Below are 16420 nucleotides of genomic sequence, written 5' to 3' on the forward strand. Positions count from 1 at the left end.
ACATTTTCAAGATTTAGAAAACTGAGACAGTGACAGATGAAATAATTACATCTCTAAGTAGGAGTCCAGAGAGTATGTTAGGAGAGAATTTACATTATTATGTTCATAATGCAGCTAATGAACCATGAGATTAAAAGATAGAAAGCACTTCTATTAGTTTTTTTTGAACATAAGTCTAAAAAAGAAATATACCCATAGCTACTGAGTGACTTGCATGTTAAACATCCTTGACCCGTTTTTCCATGAATACCAGTTTTACATATTTCACTCTACTCAAGGTACTAATGAGATTACTTTCCTAGATATTGTGTCTTTTATGGAGTTAGAAACATTCATTGAAATGTTCTCCCCAAATTTCACATTTAAGAGTTTCTCTGTATTTCAGTGTATAAAAACAGAGTAGAATGGTGGTTACCTGGGGCTGGGGCTGGGGCTGGGGATAGGGGTGGGGATTGGGCAGGTATAGTTAAACAGTACAAATATACAACTAGTAGATAAATAAGTTCTGGAGATCTGATGCACAACATAATGATTATAGTCAACAATACTGTATTATAAACTTAAAAGTTGCTAAGAGACTAGATCTTAACTGTTCTCAACACAAAAAAGAAATGATAATTATGGGATGCAATAAAGATGTTAGTTAAAGCAACCTTGGAATCATAGAGCAATATATAAATGCACCCCAAAAAAGGTGTTTCTCTGGCTCTATTGATTCTCTTTTTAATTTATACCATTGAAAAAGCCCTTACCACACTGGTTAACAAAGCAAGTAATTTTCCTTTGAATGAAACTCTTACCTTCATTTTTATAGACTCTCCTTGTAATGAATATGAATTGTGTTACAACTGAAGTCTTTACTGTATGTATGACATTTAAACAGTTTCTCCCTTGTGTGAATTCTCTCATTATAGTAAAGACCTATGCTCTGTTTGAATCCTCACCACATTCATCACATTTAAATGGTTTGTGTGGGACATCCCTGGTGGTGCAGTGGTTAAGAATCCGCCTGCCAGTGCAGGGGACACAGGTTTGAGCCCTAGTCCAGGAAGATCCCACATGCTGTGGAGCAACTAAGCCCGTTGCACCACAACTACTGGGCCTGCGCTCTAGAGCCCACAAGCCACAACTACTGAGCCCACGTGCCACAACTACTGAAGCCCGCACGCCTAGAGCCTGTGCTCCACAACAAGAGAAGCCACTGCAATGATAAGCCCACGCACCACAACAGTAGCCCCTGCTTGCTGCAACTAGAGAAAGCCCGCGGGCAGCAACAAAGACCCAACGCAGCCAAAAATAAAATAAGTAAATTTTAAATAAATAAATGGTTTGTGTGGACTTTCTTATGGGCTCAATACTCAGGTGAAGCATCTACCACATTTGCTATGCTTAAAACATTTATTCCCTGGTGGGAGAGGTGAAAATCAGAGAACAGTGAAATTTGGGGACATGAAAAATAAAATCACTGAACCAAAAACTTCAATGCTGGAAAAATTCAGGAATCTTAATTAGTTAACTACATAACCAGTTCAAAGAATTCTTAGAATGTAAAGATAAAAAATAAAAAGAGTAAAATAAGAGAGAAAGATAACAGATATAGAAGGCAGGTCAAGGAAATTTAGTGTACATATCAAAGTAGTTCAGAAGGAGACAAGAGAATAGAGAGATAATACTCAAAGAAATATTTTCTAAGTTGAAGAAGTTGAAGACCAGAACAAACAATTTTCTCAGTATTAAGAGAAAATGACAAAGAGAATAAAACAATAAGAAAAAATTAGGAGACATAGAAAGTATATATAATAGAAATACACATAAAAGTATTCCATAAAGAGAAAATAAGACAGAGAAGCAATAACCAAAGAAATAACAGTTGAAAAACTTTAAAGAGAGTACTTTCTTCCTTACATTTTAATGTATTTTTTTGGATTTTTAAATAATGAACATGTATTATTTAATCAGAAAAATCCACCATAAAGGAAATTTAGACATGCAATAAACTGGATTTTAAGAATCATTTAAAAAGACTAAAATCTCCTTTAAAAATGGGCAGTGAAAAAAAAAAAGGGGCAGTAGACTTCCCTTGCGGTCCAGTGGTTAGGACTCTGCACTTCCACTGCAGCAGGCACGGGTTCCATACCTGGTCGGGGAACTAAGATCCCGCATGCCATGCAGGGTGGCCAAAAAAAAAAAAGAAAGAAAATGGGCAGTGAATATGAGCAATTCATAAAAGAAGTACAAATTATCAACAAATAAAGGACAGATACTCATCTTCCTAGATTATCTGAGTAGTGCAAATTAAAATATTAAGGCTGGACTTCCCTGGTGGCACAGTGGTTAAGAATCCACCTTCAGAAAAATATTTACAATATCAATGCAGGGGACACGGGTTCGAGCCCTGATCCGATCCCACATGCCACGGAGCAACTAAGCCTGTGCACCACAAGTACTGAAGCCTGCAAGCTTAGAGCCCATGCTCCTCAACAAGAGAAGCCACCGCAGTGAGAAGCCCATGTACCGCAACCAAGAGTAGCCCCTGCTCGCCACAACTAGAGAAAGCCCGTGCGCAGCAACGAAGACCCAATGCAGCCAAAAATAAATAAGTAAGTAAGTAAATAAATAAATAAAATATTAAGGCTAAGATATCAATTATCTCAGATTGGCATCATTTAAAAAGAATTATAATACTAGTGTTTGGGTGTGGAAGAATATACACTTTTATGTACTTCTTTCTCACAAATAATTTGAGTTATTATATTATGTCATATGATGATAATATAATGATACATACAAAAGAGCCTTGCTCTGGGGAATCCTGAAGTCTAAACGGTATAATATTGCAGGGCAATGTGGATCTTATTTATTTATTTATTTATTTTAAATTGAAGTATAGTTGATTTACAATGTTGTCCAGATATATTTTAATTGTGCAGCCTTATATCCCAAAATTTCTAGGCCTTGGAATAAGGAGGAAAATCAGAAAAATATTTACAATATCAATGTTTATATATAGGCTGTGCATTTATTTGTCTATATCTATCCCTGTATGTGCCCACTGGGAAGGGATAATTGAGTGATGAATTATATTACACCTATCCAGTGAAATACTGTATTACCCAGATACGACACTATCCATGAATTATCCAGATATGACACTATCCATGATAAAACTTGACTGAAACAAGCATGTTATAGAGGATTTTTTGTGTCTAATCACATACACCCCAATATACACATATTTGTTTTATATTTAAATATATGTTGATACATCCATAAAAATATCTTGAAGAACCTTATCAACTTCCAATCGATAGTTATTTTGGGATTCAGGATTAATAGGTGTATATGTGAGAGCAACATTTACTTTCTACTTTATATATTATTATAGTGTTTGTAGTAGGAAAAGATAGGAAATAGCCTAAGTGGATGTAAATAGAGGACTGATTAGATAAACAGTAGTATTATATCTTTACAATGGAATTCTTTGCGGCCGCTGAAAGGAAGGAGATAAACTATAAATACTAATATGAAACAACTCCAAAATAAATTGATAAGTAAAAGAAACAAGGTGTGTTGAAGTAGGAAAATATATCTTAAATGAGATACAAAAAAGCACTAATGAAACACTGAAACTGGTCTTCAGTAAAATTTTACTCATCAAAAGATACCATGACAGAATAAAAAGGTAAGCCACAGACTGGAAGAAGATGCTCTCAATAAAGATATCCAATGAATGTTGTGTTTATTGGAGACATTACTGAAGGACAGCAGAAGTGAAGTTCAGTGTAACTGGAGAAACCGAGGCTAGGATAACGATTCTTAGCTTACTTGCGGTCCACAGGCACAGATTCTGCTTATGGGCCTAATCAATATTCCTAGGATACTGACCTGGAATTCAATACAGCTCCTTTTTCACTTCATCCAGACCTCCAGGGCTTGGAGCCCCTTCTTTCTGCCATGCCAGCAGGACCACTCTGCATTTTTTGCTTCCACCTTTGAGGATCTGATACAACCTGGTGGATCGTGACACCACTACAATAGATCCAATTTCAGATCCACCTGAGATAAATCATTCTGCAACACATGAACTTTTACCAAGTCAGCTCCTCCTCTGGAATACTTTGCTCCCACTCACTTTTTTTTTTTTTTTTTTTTTTTAAGTTTATTTATTCATTTTTTTAATTAGTTTCTGCTTTATAACAAAGTGAATCAGTCATACATATACATCTGTTCCCACATCCCTTCCCTCATGCATCTCCCTCCCTCCCACCCTCCCCATCCCACCCCTCCAGGCGGTCACAAAGCACCGAGCTGATCTCCCTGTGCTCTGCGGCTCCCACTCACTTTTAAAAGATATTGACACAATAGAATATTATTCAGTCTTAAAAAGGAAGGAGATTCTGACACAGGCTATAACATGGATGTAACTTGAAGATGTTAAGCTAAGTGAAATAAGCCAGTCACAAAAGGACAAATACTGTATGATTCCACTTATCTGAGGCACCTAGAGTGGTCAGACTCATAGAGACAGGAAGTAGTATAGTGACTGCCAGGAGATGAAGGGAGGGAGGAATGGGGAGCTCATGTTTAATGGATAGGGAGTAATTTCAGCTGGGGAAGATGAAAATTTCTGAAGATGGATGGTGGAGGTGTCATGTTCACATCTTCCTCTTTTCCTCCAAGAGTGTTGGGTCCTTAGCAAGGCAAAAAGTGCAAGCTCTGTTACTGAAAAATGTCAGTGTGGCTGAGATGGCAAGCTGTCACTCAATATCCATTCTCTGGTTTTTGCAGTTCATAGACTCTCCAATTTTTGTCTGCACATATGCTTCCCCAGAATAAAAATTACATATCCCAACCTCCCTTGTAGTGACCAAATTTTGGCCAGTGGGATGTCAGTGCTGCAAATTTATGAAGTGTCCTTAAAATAATACCCTTTTCCTATTTCAGCTTTATGCTGAATGTGTATAGGTGACTAGAGTTTGGGCAGCCATTTTGGACTATGAAGTAGGAAGACACTTATTGGTTTTAGAGAAACAAGAGAGAAGGAACTTGGGCTCCGGACATCATGACCTAGACTAACTATATCTAGGGTTCTTTTTCATGAAAGAAATCCATTTCTATTTTGTTTAACCACTATTGTTTTGGCAATTTCTATTATGAACAGTTGGACCTAATCCTAATTTAGGTACTTAACCCATCCTCTGGCCCAAGAAGCAAGTTTTTTTGCTTTTTTTAAAATCAAGAAATAGCTTCATTGTGACATCTCTTTTCATTTACCCACTCACTGAACAAACATCCAAGAGGTTCATAATTTGGAGTCAGACACCTCAGCAGAGTTCATATAAATATACGTTGATACATCCATAAAAATATCTTGAAGAACCGTATCAACTTTATATCACATCATACTGTATGATACATACATGGGAGAGATGACATTATGAGATATGCGGCAGCTGCAAACCAGGGAAGCATCTCTTGTAGAGAACAGCATCAGTGATCCTGGGGTGACCCCAACTACAGATGCCTCAACTACTCTGTGAGAAACCATAAAGTGATGACCAAAAGGTGTTAATTTAAAATAAGGATTTGTGGACTTCTCTGGTGGTGCAATGGTTAAGAATCTGCCTGCCAACGCAGGAGACACAGGTTCGATCCCTGTTCCGGGAAGATCCCACATACCAAGGAGCAACTAAGCCCGTGTGCCACAACTACTGAGCCTGCACTCTAAAGCCAGCGCGCCACAACTACTGAAGCCCATGCACCGTAGAGCCCGCATGCCACAACTACTAAGCCCGCGTGCTGCAACTGCTGAAGCCCGCACGCCTAGAGCCCTTGCTCCGCAGTGAGAGAAGCCACGGCAATGAGAAGCCCACACTCCGCAACGAAGAGTAGCCCCCGCTCGCCACAACTAGGAAAAAGCCAGTGCGCAGCAACAAAGACCCAACACAGCCAAAAATAAATAAAATTTTTTAAAATAATAAATAAATAAATAAATAAATGGGCTGTGTCATGGCCAAATTAAAAAAATAAAATAAGTATTTGAGAGCTCAAGGAATTACAGAATTCTGACTAAATTCTATTAAATTAGTCACTGTCTAAAACCAACTGATTTTCTCTTTTTCCTCTTCTTAAAGATTCTAATATAACTAAGATGATGCTACAGAGGCCTGAGCAAGTTCTTTTTTTGAAGACTATTAGCTTAATACTATTTATCTCATAAGGTTCAGTTTACCATGCCCCAAATTTGAGTCCAAACTTCTTAGGGCCTATAATGATGTACAGTGTAGGCAGCTTAACACAGCAAGAAAAATTTATAGTGTAATAGTTAAGAGCATAAGCACCGCAGTCAGACAATCTAGGCTGGAGTCAACCACTTTCAAACTGTGTGACCTTGGGCAAGTTTTATAACCCTTCTAAGCTTCGGTTCCCTCATCAGGGATAGTAATGGATACATAGATTTAGTCATAAAAAGTGCTTAGCACAGTGCCTGGGACAGAATACTCCCTCAGTAAATGGGAAGAGTTATTACAAGATTCCCACTCTCCAATAAGAAAAGAGTATGTGTAGCTCAGAAGGCCTCCAGAGGTAGCCTACTGTAACTCCTATAAATGTCCAGGTTTTACCAGTTCAGGTATAACATGCAGCTATGCTAACAATATTCACCGTGTTCTGCTGGCTCTTGGCCTTCTAGTTAGTATAGAAACCCCACCCCTGCCAACTCCTCTCCTTCTATCTACTTCTGCAAATTCTCCAGGAGTGTGTCCGTAAATAAGCCTACTCCTTCCAGGTGATGTCCATATCATTCTTTCCTCTGGTCTTGTTGGAGATGCCTGCAGTTAAGGGCTCCACTGAGATTCCTCTAAGATGCACTGAGATTCCTCTTCATTATCTTTAAATATCTTAAAATGTTTTTACTTTGTTGTTTTTCACTTTATAAACAGAATATCATGCCATATGTAACCTTTGGGGACTTACTTTTTCACTTAATACTGTGTGCTAATTTTCATCCACATGGTTGCATGTCATTGTAGCTCATGTGTTTTGGCTGCCGTACCACATCATCCTACTCTTCCAATGATATGCACCTAGGCAGCTTCTAGGTTTAGGTTTTGCTAGTGTGAAAGTGTTACAAAGCTCTTGTTAATATTCCCTGTTGTACATGTATAAGAGTTTCTCTTAGCGTATACTCAGGAATGGTACTGCTGGATTGTACAGTGTGTGAATGTCACATGTTACTTAATGTATTATGGGTTTTTTTGTTTGTTTGTTTGTTTATTGTGGTACGCGGGCCTCTCACTGCTGTGGTCTCTCCCGTTGCGGAGCCCAGGCTCCGGACGCGCAGGCTCAGCGGCCATGGCTCATGGGCCTAGCTGCTCCGCAGCATGTGGGATCTTCCCAGACCGGGGCACGAACCCGTGTCCCCTGCATCGGCAGGCGGACTCACAACCACTGCGCCACCAGGGAAGCCCTAGAGTCTCAGTTTTGACCTACAGTAAATATCATTGATAAAACCAACATAAACAATATGTCTTTGGTATCGTCAATAATTTTTAAGCATGCAAAGGATCTGAGACCAAAATATTTGAGAATGTTGCTCAATGGAAAAACAGAGATGAATGAAGCAAAGGACTAGAAACAACTTACACTATCATCAACATTATCTTCATTATTATCAGCAGCAGCAGCAGCAGTAGCAGCAGCACCATCCATATACTGAATCATCGAATAATTCTGCTGTGTTGAGTACTGTCCTAAGCTCTTTGCATGCATCATCTCATTTAATCCTCATAATAACTCTATGAGGTGAGTATAATTACCATCACTCCATTTTCCATATTGGAAAACTGAGGCTCAGAAAAGGCTTAGAAACTTTCCCAAGGTCCCAAGCTAGTAAAGAATACAGTCCAGGTCTGTCTAATTCCAGGGCATCACTTATGCTCTGGTCTTAGAGTAGGAGATGATGGGTACCTCTGGGGTTGAAGGTAATACAAGCTTCCACTCATGTATTCATTCTTTTGTAAATATTAATATCATATGTACTATTTTCATTTTTTATGACTTCCTGTTCCTGCTTCATTTTTCCTTATTTCTTTGGGCATATGTATTAGGCTTCTTTTAAATTCCTGCTCTGCTCATTCCACTACTTCAGAAATATGTTTATGTATGTACTTAAAGGCTTGGAATAACATGCACACAAACTATTCTGGTGGTCCTCTTTGAAGGGCTGAGATTATGAAAAAAACCAGTTCAACCAACCTGGACAGTGTTTCATTTTATTTCATTATATAAAATGTAGAAACCCTGATTGAGAAAAAATAGGGAAGAGACTTAAAAGAAACTGAAGAATCTTCTTAGGAAAGCAATGATTGCTGAAGGATACCTTGCTCCAGCCATGATAAGCATCTGTCTTCTTGGCAATCTATGGCGAAGCTCCAGGGACAGTATAATCCCAGATCTCTCCCTGAGCCTTGGTCCTGGATTTGTGTGGTAAGAGGCTGAGGAAATATGAAAAGAACCAAAATAAGAACACTCTTCATGGAAGTCAAGCTCAGAGACTAGTCCTCTTTCACTCTGCTGAGTACATTAGGAGCAGGAAAGATCAAAGTTCCTGAAAGTCTACCTTCCGTTCATTTGGCTTTTTTGGCTTGCGGCTCTAGCATGGAGTTGGGCAACCCACCATTCTTCCTCCACTCACAGATATCTGCATAGTTGCATGTCCGGCATTTCCAAGCCTCCTCCACATCAACCCCTTGAGGCTCTCGGTGGCCCATCCAGTAGGCCATATAGTGCTGCACTTTGTTTCTCACCTCCGTCTCTTCAAAGGCCACTATCTCTGTACCCAGCACAGTGGCAGTCTCTTGGTGGATATACTCAATCTTCAGGATATCAATAACTGGGAGGTCAGACAGTGTTAGAGACAAGAAGACCAGCTCCATGAGGTCACCCAAGGACTTCACAGAGAAGCCTCCCTGCCGGGCATGCCTCAGCACTGAAGGTCCCAGTGGCTTTTCTGGATGCAATTTTGTGTGGTGGCTTAGGCTAGCAGTGGTCACTTTCCCTTGTACCATGGCATCAAAGATGTATTTGTACAGGCTGACCTGAAAACAGTCTTTTTTTCTCTGAGCATCCGGAGGGAGCACAGGGTGCCTGCGTGTCTTGAGTTCAGCCAGTTCCAGTTCCCCCCTGGCTGTATAGTGCAGCTCATCAATCACTCCAACAAGAAGCACACCCTCCACTTCTCCAAACACTGGAAACTCTCTGATGCGCCCTTCTGACTGCAGGGTAGGAATCATTGATAATATGTTCAGAAACTTAATTGCCCAAGCATCTTCTTTAGAGGTGATGGGGAGAGTCACAAGATCATGAACTTCTAGTTCTCTAGCTAGGTGGATGCTGGCACCAGTGTCCAAAACAGCTGACTTCTCAGGTGTCAAGAAACCAGGAAGCTCCTTCCCATATACCATTTGCTGTTCACACCAGTTCTGAGTAGACAGGTCAGTGACATACAAATATTTAAGATGGAATCGTTCCATAGGTGACAAGACATCCAATCCTCTTTTCCACTTTGGTAAGCTTATGAGCTCGCCATCCTTCCCAGGGAGTTCAGAAGAAGGGCCAGGCTTGTTAGGTGAAGTACTTGACTCTTGTGTATCCTCCAGGTCCAGAAACTCTGAGTCACTCATGTCTGAGAACCCTGAGGCCTCTGCTGACACCGTCTCCTCTTCCCTAGTCTCTGCCATGGCACAGCTCTGGATTGGGCAAAGGCCGTGCGTAACATGTTAAAGAAATGCATTACCCAAATGAAAAATTTCTCAAAAGCACTTTCAAATTCCAATGAGGTAAAAAAGAATCACGACTAATTATTTATATACAGTCTTTAAAGATGCTTATTTATTTATGACCAATTAGTAATGCTATAGAGTTGTACTACGGGTACAATTTACAACAGTAAGACTCATTGTATCATCCATATATGAATACTTGGCAAAAATTTTTAAGGGCAAAATAAAACTTAAGTTTTATTACTGAATCTGGTACTAACATAGCATATGTGACTTTAAGCAAATCACCTACTTTGTCCTCAGTTTCTTTATTTAAAAGGAAAGTTGAGGTTTGCCTTTTTTCCTTCAAAATTCTACTGACTTGGGACATTATTTCATTTTTTAAGTGAATGTAGATCAGTGTAAATGTTGGAGCAATGTTTGCCAGTTTACCATGGGCCACTTCTACAATTCTTTTGATACAAAGTCCTTGACTAGGAAAATAAATCTCAATAACAAACTGTTCCTTGAGAAAAATCAGCTCTACAATGACTGTTTTTAAATGTAGTTCTCGGGCTTCCCTGGTGGCGCAGTGGTTGGGAGTCCGCCTGCCAATGCAGGGGACACGGGTTCGTGCTCCAGTCCGCGAAGATCCCACGTGCCACGGGGCGGCTGGGCCCGTGAGCCATGGCCGCTGAGCCTGCGCGTCCGGAGCCTGTGCTCCGCAACGGGAGAGGCCACAACAGTGAGAGGCCCGTGTACCGCAAAAAAATAAAATAAATAAATAAATAAATAAATAAATAAATAAATGTAGTTCTCAGAAACGTAGTGCGGCAAAATTCAAAGACTAACTACAGATGAATACAAACAGATCTACTCATGAAGTAATAGCATGAAGTAACGAGAGAGGATATTCACAGCAACATGTGGAAATCAGTTGTTTTTTGTGTTTGAGATGTATTAAGAAAATGACAAGAAGAAAAAGCTCTTGGTGGGTTTTACTTTACCTTTACTGACTGTGTAAATTCCTCCTAACACTATAGAAATTGGTGTTTCCCACTAAGTTTATTTTCTCCCTCCTCAAGAAATTAGCTTATGATGGAAAATATGTGAGTGAAAACTCTTAAAATATTACTGTATTTTGCTATAAATAATAGTGAATATTTATTGCACAGTTATTGCATGCTAGACACTGAGCCAAGTGCTTCACACCCAATATCTCACTACTCTACTGAGGGACAAATACTCTCCCTTTTTACAGCAAACAATTTCACAAGCACAGGAGACAGAATAGAACAATGAACACAATCTAGATAAATAACTGTTGACACGTTGCTGTGTTTGCTTCTTTCAGGTGTTTTTTTTTAGCCTAACTATTTAAAAATAAATTACAGAAATCATCATGCTTCAAATACAAATGCTTCACATACATTTCCAAAGAAGCCTCCTATATTAACTACAATATTATCATATCTACCAAAATTAATAATTCCCTAATACTCCAGTCCATATTCAAATTTCCTCAGCTGCCCTAAAAAACATTTGGATAGCTTTTCATTAAACCAGGAAACAAAGACCATACATTATGTTTGATTGTTTTGTCTCTCAAGTATTTTTAATCTTAAGAAACTAGGGGAGTTCCCTGGTGGCCTAGCAGTTAGGACTCCGGGCTTTCACTACCGTGGGCCAGGTTCAATCCCTGGTCAGAAAAAAAAAAAATAATAGGAGGGAGGGATAAATCAGGAGCTTGGGGTGAGCACATGTACACTACTATATATAAGATATTTAGATAACCAACAAGGACCTACTGTATAGCACAGGGAGCTCTACCCAATATTCTGTGATAACCTATATGAAAAAAGAATCTAAAAAAGAATGAATGTATGTATATGTATATGAATTACTTTACCGTACACCTGAAACTAACACAACATTGTAAATCAGCTATACTCCAATAAAGGGACTTCCCTGATGGTGCAGTGGTTAAGACTCCGTGCTCCCAATGCAGGGGGCCTGGGTTCAATCCCTGGTCAGGAAACTAGATCCCATATGCATGCTGCAACTAAGAGTTTGTATGCCACAACTAAGGAGCTGGTAAGCCACAGCTAAGGAGCCCACCTGCTGCAACTAAGACCCAGCGCAACCAAATAAATAAATAAATGTAAAAAAAAAAAAACTACACTCCAATAAAATTAAAATACTAAAAAAAAAACGAGGGCTTCCCTGGTGGCGCAGTGGTTGAGAGTCCACCTGCCCATGCAGGGGACACAGGTTCGTGCCCCGGTCCGGGAAGATCCCACATGCCACAGAGCGGCTGGGTCCGTGAGCCATGGCCACTGAGCCTGCGCGTCTGAAGCCTGTGCTCTGCAATGGGAGAGGCCCGTGTACCGCAAAAAAAAAAAAAGAAACTAGGCAAATTATTTTGTGAAGATACTCTTTTTAAGCCTTCCTTCTTACTTCACATATCTAACCCTGCATACAAAACAAAACAAAACAAAACAAAACAAAACAAAACAAGGTATGAGCAGCCCACTAGTATTTTGACTTTGGGTGACAGGAAAATAACTTGACACAGAATTTAAGCTGATTGAGGTAAAAACTATGAGCGAAGCTTCCTCCTTGCTACTCTAAGGAGCAATGAAAGAGCAGTATGTACCAAGTCCCATGTTAAAAACTTAAAAACAACTGATACCTTGAAAATGGTATTAATATTAGTTATCATTGTACTTAACTAATTTTTAAATAGTCTAAATGTCCCTAATGAAGGAAAACACAGATAGCTGGAAAACAAGTTATTTGCAATGAACCAAAGTAATATGATGCTAAGACTTCTGGGTATATCCTATAAAGTTATTGCTTTATAGGATATTTCAACAGTAATAAAACACAGAAGCTGCACGTTGCACAAGTGTCTTAAACTATAAATGTGCCTTAGCTGATGATACTTTCAAAATAAGTAATGTTGGACTTCCCTGATGGCGCAGTGGTTAAGAATCCGCCTGCCAATTCAGGGGACACGGGTTCGAGCCCTGGTCCGGGAAGATCCCACATGCCGCGGAGTAACTAAGCCCATGGGCCACAACTACTGAGCTTGCTCTCTAGAGCCCGCGAACCACTACTGAGCCCACGTGCCACAATTACTGAAGGCCATGCGCCTAGAGCTCGTGCTCTGCAACAAGAGAAGCCACTGCAATGAGAAGCCCACGCACCACAACTAGAGAAAGCCCGTGCGCAGCAACGAAGACCCAAGGCAGCCAAAAATAAATAAATAAATAAATTTATACAAAATGAGTAATGCTATTTGGACTATGAAGTCCCTGAAACTGGGAGAGAATCTTTACCCTCCACCAAGAAACAAAAGTTAAATGGCAATTAACACATATACTTCGGGTTGCCCCCTACCCCCATCCCTCTGCAGGGGAGGGCACTAAATCCAAATCGACTGACCTTGAAAATAGTTTACTTCAAATACCCAGTCCTGGGCTATCCAATATGTAGCCACCAGTCACATGCAGCTATTTAAATTTAATTAAAATTAAATAAAATTAGGCACATTTCAAGTGCTCAGTAGCTACATGTGGTTGGTGGGTACCACATTATAAGGCACAGGTATAGAACACTTCCCTGTCACACAAAGTTCTATTGGACAGTACTGGTTTCAATTATTTCATATGTATCTATTAACTCCCCAAAGAGAGCATAAGCCCCTGAAATGTATGGACTTCCTACTTGTTTTACATACAACACTCAAAACAGGGTAGCTCTTAACAGGTAAGTGAAATGTTTGTAAAGAAGACACAAGGGACTTCCCTGGTGGCGCAGTGGTGAAGAATCCCCCTGCCAATGCAAGGGACATGGGTTCGAGCCGTGGTCCAGGAAGATCCCACATGCCGTTGAGCAACTAAGCCCATGCACCACAACTACTAAGCCTGCACTCTAGAGCCCACGAGCCACAACTACTGAGCTCACAGGCTGCATCTACTGAAGCCCGCACACCTAGAGCCTGTGCTCTGCAACAAGAGAAGCCACCGCAATGAGAAGCCCATGCACTGCAACAAAGAGTAGCCCCGCTCATCACAACTAGAGAAAGCCTGTGTGCAGCAACATGACCCAACACAGCCAAAAATAAATAAATAAATAAATTTATATTTAAAAAAAAAAAAAGAAGAAGACACAAAAGGAGAGCATTCTTTGTGGAATTATTTACCTAAAAGGAAAAAACAATACACTGGAGATGGACAATTTAGACTCAATGTGCTGCTTGGACTTTCCTATGCAGAAAAAATCCAGGCAAGGGCATGATGCAGTGCACTTTGTCCCAAAATTCAGTTTGTATCTTTTTGACAGGAGATGATTTTACATGGTACATGGATCAACATCTTAGAATAAATATAAAGCTTAGAGTGTTCTTCAAACGCATAATTTCATATGTAGTGTTTCTAAGCACAAGTTTGATTTTTTAAATAAATGTAAGTAAAAAATTAAAACTATGAGACTAACAATACATGTGGTACATAGGTATGGTAGAAATAGGTGGTAAGTGAATGAGATGTTTGGGAAACACCAGCATGCTGTCAAGAGTCTGGGGGTCCTACAGATCCGGATTCTGAACCTGAGTAGGTCAATAGTATTTAGTAGGCTACTTGCCTTATGAGTATTCTTGGCCAAGTTTGCAGTTTTCCTGAGGCTACTGACACATCTTTAAAATTAGAGTACTCCTTCCAGCCATACTCAGCTACCCAAACAACTGAGTGATGGCAAAGTACACACTGGCACTCAACAAATGGGGATCTCCTTCTCCTTCTCAAGGGAGAGATGAGATAGTACCCCTATGCCCTCTGACAAATTACATTTTAGGAGAGAAGAAACTTCTACTCACCTGGGATTTGGCTGATCTTCCTCCTCACAGGAAAGGCAAAATGCTGAAATGACAAGGCTGGGGGAGGAGGAAAGAGCTCTGAAAGACCAGGTCTGCAATTGGAGAATCCAGATTAGCAACTCTGGGCCTTGCTAGAACAGAGAATTTTGGTCCTTTCTCACCTGACCAGTCCCTCACATTGCGGCGTTTCCTCCTCTCTGATCCACTCTGCACAGACTGTTGCCCACCCCAGATCCTACGTAAAGCTTGCCTCGCTCCGAGGGCAAACTCTCCGTGACTTCTTCGTTTTGTCCATACCCTGGATGCCGTTACTTGATCCAATCCCTGCTCCCTGCAAGTAAAAGGGTGAGCAATAACGAAGGTCCCCCAGGAGCTCCGAGAGCAGTTTCCTCTTCCAGCCCCAACTTCGGCCCAGAAGCTCGGGCAGAGACCTCAGATCAGATGTTTTTCCCCTCTGATGGGTTCCTGCTGCCTGCGGAACTGCCTCTGCCTTCACGCTCAACGCTCAACATCCTGACTTGCTCTGTGCAGCCCGGACTTGTGGGCTCCAAGAAAGTCTGCCTTCAGCGGGGACCTTCCCACCGGCCCCAAAACCACTGTCTCCCCGGGAGTTCCACGCATGCCCGAAAGTTTACTGAGCATCTCTCTACAGTGTACTGGAGGAGCGAGCAAAGGACTGCTGGACTTGGGAAGGGGTCCCAGCCGACAGCAGGGTCTTCCAAGATCGAAAGGTCCTGAACCCACAGGAGCAGACGAGATAAGCCGCTGCCCCGGAGCCGTTCCCACCCAGAAAGGGGGTTGGGGGGACGCGGCACCCACGGGGACAGATCCCTGAGTTCCAAAACGCAGCCCCTCAGCCCGCCACCCGCATTCGCCGGCCTTCCCCTAACCTGGGATATGCCTCGGAACCCCGGACTCCACCGGCTCCGCCGCGGCCTCGGAACCGCTCCCGGACCCTTTCCCCGGACGCGCAAGAGCAAGTCAGGCAGAGGACCTCTGGTTTCGCGCTTCGCACAAAAGCCTCCGGGACACCAGGCCCAGAATGCCCAGCGGCTGCTCAAGGTCCGCCCCCTCCCGGAGGCCTCAGCTGCTCCGCTTAGTCTTAGCGCGTCTGCGGCTCAGACGCGAATCCCGCTAGCTGCGGGGCGAAGGAGGGTCCTGATGCGGATCCGCCTCTGCGGAGGTCGTCCTCGTGGGCCGCTGGCTGTGCGTGTGGGTTCATTCGGGACGGAACTGCGCCGTCACCTGACCAAGAAGCGCCCATCCTGGCGGCTCCCGGCTACTGCCAAGCCAGTGTAGGAGAAAGGTCTGGGCATGTCCCTTTCCGCGGTGCACTTGGCCTCTGCCCGTTAGCGCTGCGTCTGCGCTTTGCCACCTTGGGTTCTGTACGCCTTTCTTTGCACCTCGCACCAACTTTCCCAGTGAGAGAACAACCACGAACTCACTTTTCGAAGATGCTGACGCTCGTCTCATCAATGTATTTCTTTTTTCTATTTGCTTACTTTTTAATTAACCCTTTTATTGGGAAATATAACACAATTATATTCTGAAATAGAGGGATAAGTATAATAATTATTGAACAGACATGTCATCATGTAGAGCAAAAATAGTGTCGTGCCATTCCCAAATACACTCCCATGCCTCCTTCCTGAGAAAACCACTAGTCTGACTTTTATGACAATCATTGCTTTTTTTTTTTTAACAGTCATCACATATTTGGAAACGATTTGTGACAAAGGTGGTATCGCATAGCAATGGAGAAAAAAAGATGGTCTTTTCA

The 16420-nt window shown here is 41.5% G+C and overlaps 1 protein-coding gene across 4 annotated transcripts; it reads right to left on the reverse strand.

Moving 5' to 3' along the window:
* Positions 1-4553: 4553 nt before the first annotated feature.
* On the reverse strand, positions 4554-15919 carry EXO5 (exonuclease 5). Of its 4 annotated transcripts, none has more exons than XR_014014303.1 (4): positions 15531-15913; positions 14802-14971; positions 14641-14697; positions 4554-4691 (listed from the first exon to the last, which is right to left on the reverse strand). XR_014014303.1 is itself a non-coding variant. In XM_081223223.1 (4 exons), the coding sequence occupies exon 4, from the start codon at positions 9738-9740 to the stop codon at positions 8628-8630; it is 1113 nt and encodes a 370-aa protein (XP_081079349.1). In that variant the 5' UTR covers positions 9741-9749; positions 14641-14697; positions 14802-14971; positions 15531-15916; the 3' UTR covers positions 8260-8627. The 4 variants fall into 4 exon arrangements, 2 of the variants coding, with proteins under 2 accessions (XP_081079349.1, XP_081079350.1); XM_081223223.1 differs by lacking the exon at positions 4554-4691 and adding an exon at positions 8260-9749 and having other exon boundaries at positions 15531-15916; XR_014014302.1 differs by having other exon boundaries at positions 14641-14971; positions 15531-15919.
* Positions 15920-16420: the final 501 nt, after the last annotated feature.

This window comes from Mesoplodon bidens (assembly GCF_964165515.1).
Source record: "Mesoplodon bidens genome assembly, chromosome: 2".
Lineage (NCBI taxonomy): Eukaryota > Metazoa > Chordata > Mammalia > Artiodactyla > Ziphiidae > Mesoplodon > Mesoplodon bidens.